This window comes from Lepisosteus oculatus, chromosome 8 (assembly GCF_040954835.1).
Source record: "Lepisosteus oculatus isolate fLepOcu1 chromosome 8, fLepOcu1.hap2, whole genome shotgun sequence".
NCBI classification, from domain to species: domain Eukaryota; kingdom Metazoa; phylum Chordata; class Actinopteri; order Semionotiformes; family Lepisosteidae; genus Lepisosteus; species Lepisosteus oculatus.
The window spans coordinates 28,019,623-28,034,247 of record NC_090703.1 but is presented as its reverse complement, the minus strand read 5'-3'; the positions used below and the strand labels follow the sequence as shown (position 1 = coordinate 28,034,247).

General features: G+C 38.6%; 1 protein-coding gene across 4 annotated transcripts in view; it reads left to right on the top strand.

Annotated features, from left to right (window-relative positions):
* The window catches only part of mid2 (midline 2), a 508,198-nt gene that overhangs the window by 254,276 nt on the left and 239,297 nt on the right, over window positions 1–14,625 (top strand). For all 4 annotated transcript variants that reach the window (XM_069193421.1, XM_015351122.2, XM_015351120.2 and 1 more), the window contains one exon: window positions 255–350. In XM_069193421.1, the coding sequence (XP_069049522.1) occupies window positions 255–350 (96 nt within the window). The remainder of the gene's footprint in view (window positions 1–254; window positions 351–14,625) is intronic.

Sequence of the window (14,625 nt, the reverse complement as noted above, 5' to 3'; positions counted from 1 at the left end):
AGGGGCAATTTTTGCTAGGCGCTAAAAATTATATTTTAAGACGATTTAATTTTTCTCTCTTTTCGTTTTGTTGTTACACCTTGGGTCAATCAACTAAAGCTGTGGTATGAATTGATAGTCTTCTACACTATTTTACTTCTGTTGTTAAAGGATGTTGTCTGCATGCACTGCAAAAAAAGGAATGTTGCAAATTTTGTGCCTTTCTGTTACATCGATTAACACATACTTTCCCATCCTTTTTATTTTTTCACCAGCAAACTCTGGAAAACAATCTTACAAACTTGGTGAAAAGAAACACTGAGTTAGAAAATCAGATGGCCAAGCTCATTCAAATCTGTCAACAGGTAGAGGTGAGTGAGTTGTATTCAGAGATATTAATTTTCTTGTTGTTAATTGGAGGACATCCTTTCTCTGTGAGTAAAATAACAGCAGTTTACTGAAATATAACCAACTAATTCAGCCACATTCAGCCACTTAGAATGATTGTCATGTTTTGCTACATGCTGCAAATAACATACCACAGTACCTCAGAAGGTAAAACCCCGCACCTTTTTATTTTTTCAAATACTCTACAGGACTGTACTTCACTGCAAAACCACCAGGTTGCACAGTATATCCTTAACCATTAGGTCTAACGTACTCTACAGTAAATCTTATTTTAATAATAAAAAATAAAAATGTACAGATGCAGCCATTCAAAAGGAGTGGGGTACGCTTCAGTAAAACTAGGTGGGCGTGTCGCATCAGAACGCGTCATAACATGTCTTATCGCATCATACCACATAATACCGCAGTTATGATAATAGTATCCGGAATCACCTCCAGGTGGAGCTAATAAAGCTTAACCTCTCATGTACAGCATTTGAGCTGTTGCCAGAAAACACCCAGTTTTGAATCCTGATCACTGCTGAGAGACAATCTTTATCCAATTAAGAATTTAAATTATATACTCTTTAGACTTTTAATTTTAAACTGTGTATTACAGCATGTTAATCATTATTTGGTGTATTTTATAAAAGCAAGATTGCTCATTTGGAAAAAAGTACACAACCTTCCACCTTCATCACAAATATTTGAATTATTCATACATATTTTATATATCAAAGTCTTTAACTTTGTAATTTACATGGCTTCTGGCTTTAATGTGCTTATATTCTGTACTTCATAAAAAGTTATAATGTTTTATCCTTTTCCAATAATATGTATGATACGTAAATGTTGTAGTAATTTAACATCACTTGATAGCTATACTAATATGAATCAACTAAGCAGCTAAAGTATCATAAGTGGACGTTTGGTAACATTTTGACATTTGTTTCTTTTTTCAAAAAACTTCTATTGTTCTTGTAGTGGTAATGAGCACTGTAATGGAGTGAGCTGCACCCAGGAGGTTCAAAACACGATCTGAGAATTACTTTTGGTTTGGTTCCTATATAACTGAATGCATAAAAATAGTCCACTATTATAGCTTGTTGTTGGCTCTGGCGTGAATTTGTGTATCTGGATAAATTAAGTGATGATATTGTGATTAAGAATTTCTTCTCTCCGTTCTTTAAGTTAAACAGTTTTTAAAATTGACACTCCGAGATTCTGACACATTTAATTTCCATCATGTAGCTGAAATGGATAAAAAAATCATGCAGTAGTTATACAGATGCAGCTATTCAAAATAATCGGGGCACGCTGTGGTATTACGTGGTGGGCGTATCGCATCAAAACGCGGTATAGAGTGGTGTGAAAAAGTGTTTACCTCCTTCCTGATTTATTTATTTTTGCATGTTTTTCACACTGAAATGTTTCAGATCATCAAACAAATTGAAATATTAGACAAAGATAACACAAGTAAACACAAAATGCAGTTTTTAAATGAAGGTTTTTATTATTAAGGGAAAACAAAAATCCAAACCTACATGGCCCTGTGTGAAAAAGTGATTGCCCCCTAAACCTAATAACTGGTTGGGCCACCCTTAACAGCAACAACTGTAATCAAGCATTTGCGATAACTGGCAATGAGTCTTTTACAGCACTGTGGAGGAATTTTGGCCCACTCATCTTTGCAGAATTGTTGTAATTCAGCCACATTGGAGGGTTTTCGAGCCTTAACCCCTTTTTTAAGGTCATGCCACAACATCTCAATCGGATTCAGGTCAGGACTTTGATTAGGCCACTCCAAAGTCTTCATTTTGTTTTTCTTAAGCCATTTAGAGGTGCACTTGCTGGTGTGTTTTGGATCATTGTCCTGCTGTAGAACCCAAGTGCGCTTCAGCTTGAGGTCACGAACAGATGGCCGGACATTCTCCTTCAGGATTTTTTGGTAGATAGCAGAATTCATGGTTCCATTTACCACAGCAAGTCTTCCAGGTCCTGAAGCAGCAAAACAGCCCCAGACCATCACACTACCACCACCATATTTTACTGTTGGTATGATATTCCTTTTCTGAAATGCTGTGTTACTTTTACGCCAGATGTAATGGGACACACACCTTCCAAAAAGTTCAACTTTTGTCTCGTCAGTCCACAGAGTAATTTCCCAAAAGTCTTGGGGATCATCAAGATGTTTTCTGGCAAAACTGAGATGAGCCTTTATGTTCTTTTTGCTCAGCAGTGGTTTTCGTCTTGGAACTCCCGTGATCCCGTGAGGGAAATTGCAGTGCAACAGCAGCTTAACACACACAACACAGCCACAGTGTAACGCATTATATAATCATAGTACAATACAATACAAGAGTTACTCACAGTCCAGACACACAAGAGCAAACTAGAAAAGAACAGTACACAGAAAATTGTATCACACGTATGAATATAAATATAGATGTAACCATAGATATAAATATAAATATAAATGTATTGCACAGGTCCCTGGCATATATTGCACAAAAGTGGTTGTAAACGGGAAAAAGAAAAAGAAAAAGAAAGAGAACAGATGTAGCAGTAGATGTGTATATGCGTTTAGTCCAGAAACAGGTCACTGTCGATGTTGCCTCTGCAAAGCCTTTGTCTTTGTAACATTCAGTTCCAAGTGGTTCACCCCACACCACTCCACAAAGCTGCTGACCAGTCCTCTGTACTCCTCCTCCTGCTCACCCTTGATACATCCCACAACTTTTGCAGGTGGCATGACTTTGAGTGGTACTTAAAGTCCGAAGTATAGAGGGTGAAGAGGAATGGAGAAAGAACTGTACCTTGAGGTGCCCCTGTGTTACTCACTACCTGTTCAGACACACAGTTCTGAAGTCTCACAGACTGTGGTCTGCCCGTCAGGTAGTCAGTGATCCACGAGGTCGTGGAGGCATCGACTTGCATCTCCTCCAGCTTCCTCCTTAGAAGTAAGGGCTGGATGGTATTGAAGGCACTGGAGAAGTCGAAAAACATGATCCTTACAGTGTTGCCAGCCCTGTCCAGGTGTGAGTAGGCCCTTTGCAGCATGTATATGATCGCATCCTCCACACCAACACTGGGCTGGTAGGCAAACTGTAGGGTGTCCAGTGATGAGCTGACCAGGGGTCTCAGGTGGGATAAGACCAGCCTCTCCAGTGTCTTCATGATGTGAGAAGTCAGTGCAACTGGTCTGTAGTCGTTGAGGACAGAGGGGCACCCTTTCTTTGGTACCGGGACCAGGCATGATGTCTTCCAGAGCACCAGGACTCTCTCCAAGCGCAGGCTCAGGTTGAACAGTCGCTGGAGCACTCCGCTCAGCTGATCAGCACAGGCCCTCAGAACTCTGGGACAGATGTTATCTGGTCCTGTGGCCTTACCCTCGTGCAGCCTCTTCAGCTCCTTCTTCACCTGGTCAGCTATGATGGTCAGCCTGGCTCGGGGGATGATGCTCATAGTGCTTTCAGTGCTGGAGGTGTTAATGGCGGAGGTGTTGGAGAGTGGCAGCTGTGGGGGATGGGTGGGTGAGCAGCCGTCGGGGGTTGTAGCTGTAGGCGGCCATGTTTGTGGGGGGATGGAGGAGGTGTTGGGCAGTTGCAGCTGTGAAGGGTTAGGGAGCGTGTGGCTGTGGGGGGATGGGTGTTGCGCCACAGAGGACCCAGAATCAAACCTGTTAAAGAACTGGTTCAACTCGTTGGCCATCTCCAGGTTCCCTTCTGTTGCACCCCCAGCCTGTTTGAAGCCAGTGATCTCTCTAATGCTGCTCCATACGTCCCTCACCCTATTCCTTGATAGCTTGTCCTCTACCTTCCTCCTGTAGGCGTCCTTGCTCTCTCTTAACTTCTGCTTTAGCTCCCTCTGTACACGCTTGACCTCTTCCTTATCTCCCCTCCTAAAGGCTCTCTTCTTGTCATTCAGAATAGCCTTCAGGTCGCTGGTGATCCAGGGTTTGTTATTTGAAAAGCAGTGTACGTCTTTGGTGGGGATGGTGTTGTCTACGCAGAAGTTAATATAGTCAGTGACACAGTCCACCATGCTGTCTATGTCGTCCCCATGTGGTTCGCACAGCACATCCCAGTTGGTGGCCTCCAGAGCACCACGTAGATCCTCCATAGCCTCCTGAGACCATCTCCTCACAGTCCTCATGGTCACAGGTTGGCGCTGGACAATAGGCTTGTATAGTGGTGTAAGCAAGAGAAGGTTGTGATCTGATCTGCCAAGGGGGGGAAGGGCTGTGGAACTATATGCATCCTTAGCATTGGCATATAATAAGTCCAGTGTTTTGTTTTCCCTGGTCGGGCACTTAACAAACTGGTGGAAAGTAGGCAGAGTGGTGGAAATAGATACGTGGTTAAAGTCCCCTGAAATAGCTATAAAAGCGCTTGGGTGCTTTGTTTGTAGCCTGGCTGTGACTGTGTTTATGACGTCACACGCTACCTCTGCATTTGCCGTAGGTGGAATGTAAACAACAACAAAGATGGCGCATGTAAACTCCCGCGGCAGATAGTACGGACGCAGTCCTACGGCTACCAGTTCGATGTCCGGGTTACAGACGCGCTCCTTAACATGAGTATGTCCAGGATTACACCATCTGTTGTTTACAAGCACCGCGAGCCCCCCTCCTTTCCTCCTTTCCGCACTGTCTGAAAGACGCCGATGGTAACGTTCGAGTCCGGAATAAGTTCCTGCAGCCACGTCTCGGTGAAACACATGATACTGCATTCACGATACTCCCTCTGGCTTCTCACCAATGCTCCCAGTTCGTCCATCTTGTTCACTAAGGACCGCACATTTCCCATGATGATCGAAGGAAAGTAGGGTTTAAATCTCCTTCTCTTCGCCTTTCGCGTCGCACCAGCCCTACAGCCTCGGCTTCTCCTCCTCAGCTCCTCCGGCACCGATGGCTTCTCTCCAGTGAGTAGAGCCGGACGCGCTAGCGTGATCAGCTGGTCCCGCGTGTAGACAATGCCTCTGTGGCTATCGGCATTGCAACTCGATAGCCACAGAGGTCCGAGTATCAGAAAAAACAAGAAAAAGTTTCTCAGCTTCCTAGTATCCATCATGTTGTGATCGCAAATCTAGTTGCCGGCAAACGTATGAAGAAAAAAAACTAACACACTAGCAATAACTAACTGAAAGAAACAAAAAGACAACAAAAAGACACAGAGCTGCTGTAGCAGGCTGGCACTAACACGGCGCCATCTTGACCTTGATCTTGATCTTGATCTTGATCTTGATCTTTATGGTGGAGTCATGAACACTGACCTTAACTGAGGCAAGTGAAGCCTGCAGTTCTTTGGATGTTGTTGTGGGGTTTTTTCTGACCTCTTGGATGAGTCATTGCTGCGCTCTTGGGGTCATTTTGGTCAGCCGGCCACTCCTGGGAAGGTTCACCACTGTTCCATGTTTTCACCATTTGTGGATAATGACTGTCACTGTGGTTCGCTGGAGTCCCAAAGCTTTAGAAATGGCTTTATAACCTTTTCCAGACTGATAAATCTCAATTACTCTGTTTCTCATTTGTTCCTGAATTTCTTTGGATCGCAGCATAATGTCTAGCTTTTGAAGATCTTTTGGTCTACTTCACTTTGTCAGGCAGGTCCTATTTAAGTGATTTTTTGATTGAGAACAGGTGTGGCAGTAATCAGGCCTGGGTGTGGCTAGAGAAATTGAACTCAGCTTTCCAAAGATGTGATAAACCACAGTTGATTTGTGTTTTAACAGGGGGGCCAATCACTTTTTCACACAGGGTCATGTAGGTTTGGATTTTTTTTTTCCCTTAATAATAAAAACTTTCATTTAAAAACTGCATTTTATGTTTATTTGTGTTATCTTTGTCTAATATTTCAATTTGTTTGATGAAACATTTCACTTCATACCGCAAATTTGATTATGTTAATAGTATCAGGAATCACCTTGTAAAACCACCAGGAGGAGCCAATAAAGCTTTACCTCTCATGTACAGCATTTGAATTTTTAAATTTAAACTGTGTACTACAGCATGTTAATCATCATTCATTAAAAAGTTGGTATATTTTATGAAAGCAAGATTGCTCAAATGGGCAAAAGTACACAACCTACCTTTATCATAAATATTTTAATTATGCAGAAATATTTTATGCGTCAAAGTCTTTTTGCCGAAGATATAACTAAAGGTATTAATAATGAACAACCTTGGACAAGCTGTAAACTCAAAGTATTACCCTGGTCCACATTCTTTGTAACCGTCTTTGTAAACGAAAATGCTTTAATTTTTCGTTGACAAAAAGTAACACCACAGCATTTTGTTGATCGGTTCACACATTCGTTTCCAATCATACAAAGTGAGTTTTGAGAATATCCGATTCACCATGCCTTTCACATGCTCTAAACTATATTAATTTAGGAACATAAACACATTATGTAAACTGTATATTGCTGGTATTTTAAAGAAAAAATACACAACAGTATTCCATTTCTCCCTAAACATTTTAGGCATCAAAGTCTTACATGTGGTTATTTTGGAAACGTTTTTACGTTCTGACCATATTACTGACCATGGTACTGTACGTTTATATACAGTACTTTGTGAGAAAAGTGAAAGTTTTAAGCTATTCTACGAATACGCTCGTTATCGCAGTAAACAAAGCATACTTTTAGAATTTGATTGATAAGGAATTTAATATGGAATTGCGTATCTAAAGAAATTATTAACAATATAATTATATTCATGCACTGTGCACATTTTAATCCGCTTAGTATTTAATATTTATATGGAATTTTACCACTAAAGGGAAATTTTAGTAGCTGAGCATAAAAAGAATAGGAGCATAATGCATCTAAAGGTCATAAACTATATTAATTTAGGAACATAAACATATTAAGTAAACTGTATATTGCTGGTATTGGTATTTTAAAGAAAAAATACACACCAGTTCTTAATTTCTCTCTAAACATTTTACGCATCAAAGTCTTACATGTGGTTATTTCTAAACGTTTTTAAGCGCTCCTTCTTACTATGTTCTATATTCTATATTGACATGTGTTGCTGTTTCAGTACATGTTACATGACTTGCTTTGGTGGCTTGACAGGTTAAATGACTGATTTATAAGCCTGAGGTTGGGAGTTCAAATCCAGAAATCACTATGAGTTTTCTTTTAACAAATAAACATTTCTTTGAAAAACTAAAATTGCAAATATTATTGGCATTCTATTGACATTTTTTACATTTCTTAATATCACAACATGTTTGTACTGTATGTACACAGTGGTACTGCAGGGTGTAAAGCCCTGCATCAATATTGTTTATGCACCTGGCTCTGCACGATTTTCTCTCTCTCTCTCTCCCTGTGTGCTGGCTGTGCTGAATTTCACTCCACTGTCTACTAAGTCTGTGACTACGTTGTTTGTAAACAATCCGGTTTCACAGGTATTTTCGAAGTACAGGGCAAGTCTTCCAATGAAAGACACACACTCCACCTTCCCCCACGGATACATGTTTTCTTACTAAAACAGATTCACAACGCAAAGCTGTGTCAGTCTTCTGTGTAAATAAATTTGGTTTGAACACCATGGGTGCTGTTTTTAAGATGCTGCTGAGTTAAGTATAGGAATTTTCCTGCTGTCATCAGTATTGTGTATATAGTTGACCCTTACCTGAATGAAAACAGGACATAAAGAAAGATTTTCATGAATCAAACAAAGCTTTATTCCTGTGCTAGTCTGGGTAATTGGTGGCTTCCCTGTTATGCTTCCTATGGTGATATACAGGTTTTTCGGATGAAGCTGTATTGAGCAGTATTTCTCGCGTTGTGAACATGTGTACACAGCGATCCCCTCGGATTCCACCTAGTGCCTAATTACGCATCGATGAAAAACTGGAGATTTAAAAAAAGAGAATTAGCTCACTGATAGTTTTATGCGCAAGCTGTGAACATTTTCACAAGTCGTGGTCTTTAAAATGCATTTGGTTTGAAGGCTTTCTGTGTTTCCCTTCCGAAGATATGAACAAAAGAATATTCCAGCATGGTAAAGAAAAAATGGCTTTAAAAAGAAATAAAAAATTAGTTTTGAATGCAGGAAAAATGTATTTCCCAGAAGCTATACTGATTCTTATGGAAGCCTGTTTCCGCCAGGGAGCAAAAAAAAAAAACTATGGTTATAGTATTCTCTCCGATGCAGTGCAGTTAAAATAATATCTCTGATGCTGTTCCTAAATTTATATTGTATATGACCATGGGACGCTTTATGCTCCTTTTCTTTTTTCCAATGGATTGAACAGGGAGAGGCATTTCATGATTTTCACTGATGAAACATCAGTGGCTCTGGAACAGTTTTCAACCATGTCGTTTTATAAAAAGGGGAGATATGTGAACAAATCCCAAAACATCCACTGAAGGGTAGCCTATTCTACTCTGAGAAGAGTGGAGGGGGTGAAAAGTGCCCATGGTCATTTAATTAGTATTAAATTAAAATTTGCACTGATTTCTTTGATTCCAAACACATATTTGTTTCCAATCTCATTTGTTTTGAGAATTGCTGATTCACCATGCCTTTCACATGCTTATAAACGATATTGGCAACAGCTGGGTTTGAACACCCAATTTCAGGGTTATAAATCAGTCACTTAAACTGTCACACCACCAAGGCAAGTCATTTAACTGCCCCACACATAGCAATGGAAAGTCTCATACTACTGTTTCTACAACAGTACATGGATATAGTTATACCGTTATTAATTTATTTAGATACGTGATTTCCTATTAATCAAATTCTAAAAGTATGCTTCTGTTTACTCCGGTATCGAGCGTATTCACAGAAAAGTTTAAAGCTATCACTTTTCTTACAAATTACTGTGTATAAACCTACAGTAACATGGTCAGAATGAGCAAGGAGCACATAAAAATGTTTCCGAAGTAACCACATGTAAGACTTTGATGCTTAAAATGTTTAGGGAGAAATGGCACGCTGGTTTTTAATTTTTCTTTAAAATACCAAGACCAGCCATATACAGTACAGTTTACATACAGTTATATGTTTATGTTTCTAAATTAATATATTTTATGAGCATGTGAAAGGAATTGTGAATCGGAGATTCTCAAGAATTACTTTGTATGATTAGAAACAAATGCGTGATTGGATCAATGAAATGCTGTGGTGTTACTTTTTGTCAATGAAAAAATAAAGTATTTTTTGTTTACAAAGATGGTTAAAAAGAATGTGGACCAGGGTAATACTTTGAGTTCACAGCTTGTCCAAGGTCATTCATTATTAATACTATTAGTAATATCTTCGGTAAAGACTTTGATGCATAAGATATTGTTGCATAATTAAAATATTTATGATAAAGGTGTATAATGTATAATGATTAATATGCTGTAATACATAGTTTAAATTTAAAAGTCTAAAGAGTATACAACTTAAGTTCTTAATTAAGTAAAGATTGTCCCTCAGCAGTGATAAGGATTTAAAACTGGGTGTTTTCTGGCGACAGCTCAAATGCTGTAAATGAGAGGTTAAGCTTTATTAGTGTATATCAGAGAATCAGATTTCAGGACCAGAATTATCTGTTTTATAATAGGAAATATAGTATGGACTCACGTAGCTAAAGAAATTAATAACGATATCAATTTAAGGATCTAAATATATGTATCTATATAGCAGGTAATATTACTGTATTCCGCTTTCTTGGAAGAACAGATTCACAATGCGAAGCTGTGTCACTCTTCTGTGTAAAAAAACAGTTTGAACACCATGGCTGCTGTTTTTAATAAGCTACTGAATAAAGAATAGGAATGTTCCTGCTGTCAGCAGTATTGTGTATATAGTTTTATGTACAGGCTGCGAAAACTTTGACAAGTAGAGGTCTTTAATATTAGGTTGTTCATTAATTCTTAAAAAAATAAAAGAAAATCAGGATATAATGACGTGTTCTTGCTTAGACATTGCACAACTTTAAAAGCTATTAAAACAGGTTTCGATAGTTAATAACCACTTTTTAGGCACAAAAAACGGGTGATTTGTCTTTCTCCTGATCAGCTTAAAATCTCTGTAAGGCTTTTACATCTTAATTAAACGTTTAAAATACACATTTTGAATAGAAAAAAACATATTCGGTTGTTTTCGTGGTAAGTAGAACAGATCAGCAGGCCTTTTTTTCCTCAATCACAAGCTCTGAAAACAGCGTGCTGCCCACTGCACTGTGTCAGAGGGGGAGGCAGCACCGAGAGAGGGAGGAAGCATTGAGCTCAGTATTGCACAATGGCCGTAAAGCACCAATTGCGCCTGCATTCATAACTTAGTGTTTAAAATTAAACAACGTTGATCATTTTCGTTGACTCCTAAGTCCCTTGATTATCATTAAGCACAGGTTTCTCACCATTCAGACTACTTTTTGATACCAATGTTAGACAAATCAGGAACTTATTGTACTTTCTAATGACATAACAGGTGGAAAGATTACAGATTTTAATAGTCTTTAATTTGTTATACATTTGAGAAAAGTTTCATCTATACATACACCACAAAACTATTCTTGATTGTATTTCTGAATGCTGTTACACTTAATTCATTGTTTTACATAAATCTAATTAATAAAGTTAGGTGTTAGCACAAACTATTAGTAATCAATAATAGTAAATTTAGCACTGTAATAAATTGTGCTAATAATAAATTATATTCTACTTTGATAATGTAGGGGAGAGAAAAAATGCCTGTGGTTTTTTCACTGATAAACTTGTGTTTAAAAAATCTACAGTACGCCTTGGAGTTATTATACCATTTTTTTTTCAGCACAGCCAGCCCTGTTAGAGCACCACAATTCAAGAAAGCAATCGGTTTGACATGTACAGTAAAATGTGACATCTCTGGAGCGTCGAGTATATATCCAATAGTGTGAGGTCATTTGCATGGCCATTAAGGTTGGTTGAGTTACTGTGACAGTGGTGAGTTTCTACTGTCCCCTGACTGTCTTGGCCGAAAGGAACTTGTCTTTCATTGGAAGACAATGAACCTATTCTACTCGTATATGAGAATATAATAGAAATACACCAAGGGATTGGGCTGAGTTCACATTACAAAAAAAAATTCACGAACCTGCACTACAGCAGCCATAGTATGGAGACAAAGACTTTCTATGGGAAGGGAGGTGGTGCTTCAGCTGCCTGTGTGCATTAAAGAAGAGAGTGTGGTATTACTTTTTGTCAATGAAGAAGTGTGTGTGTGTGGGGGGGGGGGTGATGTGCCAGCTGTACTGAAAAATAAAGCATCGTTTTTCATTCAACGAGTGCCTGAGTCACTGTGTCCGACCTATATAATAATGCCACAATATTATAAACGCCCCTTAGGCTGGGAAATCATTTTTTTTTAAATAAAAATGATGTGTTCCTGCTTAAATTAGAAATTTGTTTAAAAGTGATAAAAACAGGTTTCAATAGTTAATAACCACTTTTTGTGCATGAAAAATGGGTGATTTTTCTTCATCGTGATCAGATCTTTCTTGGAAAAATGTCTTTCTTACCCAATGCGATTCGAGCAGAAAAGGGTTAAAAAGAAAGTCAGACAGGCAGGGGGGAGGGTGTTGTGAAAATGTTACCTGTCCTGGATAAAGTGATTGGAAAATAGGTGGATTTACACCTGTGAGAAGTGTTCCAATTTTAATGCGATACGGAAGACATTATTCCTAAAAAATGATCTTGTATCAACCTAGGAAGTCTAGGTTGCACCCCTACCTTATCAAAGCCAGTAATTAAATGAAAATGTAAATGCATATTATGTAGTGGCACCTTTACTCCACACTGGAGTCATAAGAAGTCTGGTTTGAAAAAGGCAAAATATTTGCAAGAATAAAAGACTGACCAGCACCAACTTTCTATCAAACTTTTTATAATCTTCTGGTCTTTAGGTTTTCCAGTTATTGACACAAATCCATCTAAAATAAATTGATCACACCCTTATTGTTTTAGATTACATTCAAACACATGAGGACATTTCTGATTTAAAACAACACTACGACTGAGGGCTCCCTGTCACCGGCCATGGGAAGTGCTTTACAGAGTACAGGTGTTAAAACAACACAACAATAATTCTGTCAACCTGAACTACTGCTATATGTTAACCTGCCTAACAGCTGGCTAGTCACGAGGGTGCACACTTGTGGCTCAGCTAGCATTTTTCATACACAGGCAAACATACCTACATTTTACTCCTCAACCAGTGTTAAAGTAAGAAATCAGTCACACACATGAGTGTTACTTTCTGATTGTCTATTTGTATTTATCTGTTATTTAAAGAGTGCTCTTGTCTGACTGTCTTTTTCCTTGTTGTAATGCTGTACATCCTGGGCATCTGACTTCCAGGTATGGTGAACTTGGAGGTCCAAACCTGTACTCTGCTCTCAGGCTGGCTTTGTAGTGCTTGCGCTGAAGAGAGCATGCCCACAATGGGTGCTTCCCATTGCAGATAATATAATTCAAATATTTTTTTTGTAAAGTATGAATGTGAATAATTTTAAGAGATGGTGCTATGTTCCAAACGAATGGAGCTAACCTTAGGCAAGCTTTAAGCTAGGAGGGGAGAGAGTTAAGAGAGAAGATCAGAGTGTGATGGGATTCCATAGTTTTATGTGTTATCTGTTTTTTTTTTTCTTGAGTTATTATACACTGTATATTTGGTTTTGGGAGCACTGTCAAATCAACTTTCACTCTTGCACACTTGGTGTATACTGTCCAGATGCACAATCTTGTTTTGTAAAATGTTTTACAGTATTTTCTTTAACTGTTTATCCTTTCCTGCATCAGTTTTACCTAATTGTAGCCCATTCTTCTTTACAGAACTGCCTTAATTTGGTGACATTTAAGGATAGAGAGTTGGGGTCCTGTCCTGGACTGTTTCCATGAATTGGCCCCATATCAGATAAATTATTTTTTTAGGAAGGGTCTCCCAGAATGTTGCTTCTTAAAATAAATTAGAGAAACCAGTGGTCAAAATTCAATTGAGTTAACAAGAGTATCTAAGGAAGGGCCTTGGGTAGATCAATAGCAATTTTCTCAGTTTTGTGGTATATTGTACTCAAAACAGAGAACGTAATCTTTCAGGTTACATTTCTTCTCAATTGTAGCAACCATGTGAAAACTGCCATTGGGAATTAAAGAAAACTAGGTAGCCAGCAGCTATTTCACCTTTTTAGCCTACAACTAGCAATCCATTGAAGCTAAGTGGGTGTGAGCCTGGCCAGTACATGTATGGCCAATTACTGCCCTCACTGAATCTCATACTTCAGGACAAAACACAGAGAAAGTGTCTCTTGTGATCCATCCACTCATTTTCTAATTGTTTTATCCAATACAGGGTCGCTATGGCATTTTGCTTCTTGCAACCACATGCTATTAACAACTCACTCTGTATAGGAGCAGGCAGTAGAGGAGTTAATGTGCTGTGCCCACATTGGTCAAAGCATTTTTGGGTTTTTCACCAGCATGAAGTTAATTTTGTGAAAAATGCAAACACAAATGAAAAGGAAACTACAGATTGTTTCAGTAATGAATTTGGAAATGTGCATGGTAACACATAAAAAATAACTTTTCAATCTGCACTCACAAGGAATATGACATTTTGAGACCTTTTTGAAGGAATGTAATTTACATATGCCAGGTTTACAGAACTACTTCTACTGAAGTATCATTGTCAGGTTTCGTGAAATTTTCACTTTGATTAAAATCATCAGCAGAGTAGATAAATACATTGATGGTTTTGTGACTATGAAACTTGAAAACAAAAAAGCCACATTTTATTCTTTACCTGATCATGTGTAATATTTTTGTTTTATGTTGGTGGTCTCTGTGCTGGAAGCGGTTAGAAAATAGATGGATTAGTGGATGCATAATTGTAAAAACATTCCAAATTAAATACAATACGGAAGACATTATCTTTAAATGCTGTTTAAAAGAGTGCAGCTGCCCAATGCCTTTAGGCATGCTAACATAATACAAATAAAAAAAATGAATAAAGGTATTAATCCATAGATCATGTCTTCTGTATGTCAGTACTCCATGCAGATCTCTGTAGACCAGCAAAATCCTCCTAAATGATAGCTATATTCGTGATGTCCCTCTTGGATCCATGGTAGTGATGCAGCATCCAACTCAGATAGTGCCCATCCTGGCGCCATCCGGACATGTGGGGAGGAAATTAGGATAGTTTGGTCAGAACAGATGTATCTACATTTGTTGGGCCAAAACAACCACACAATGGCATGTACAGCAGCGCCAGCA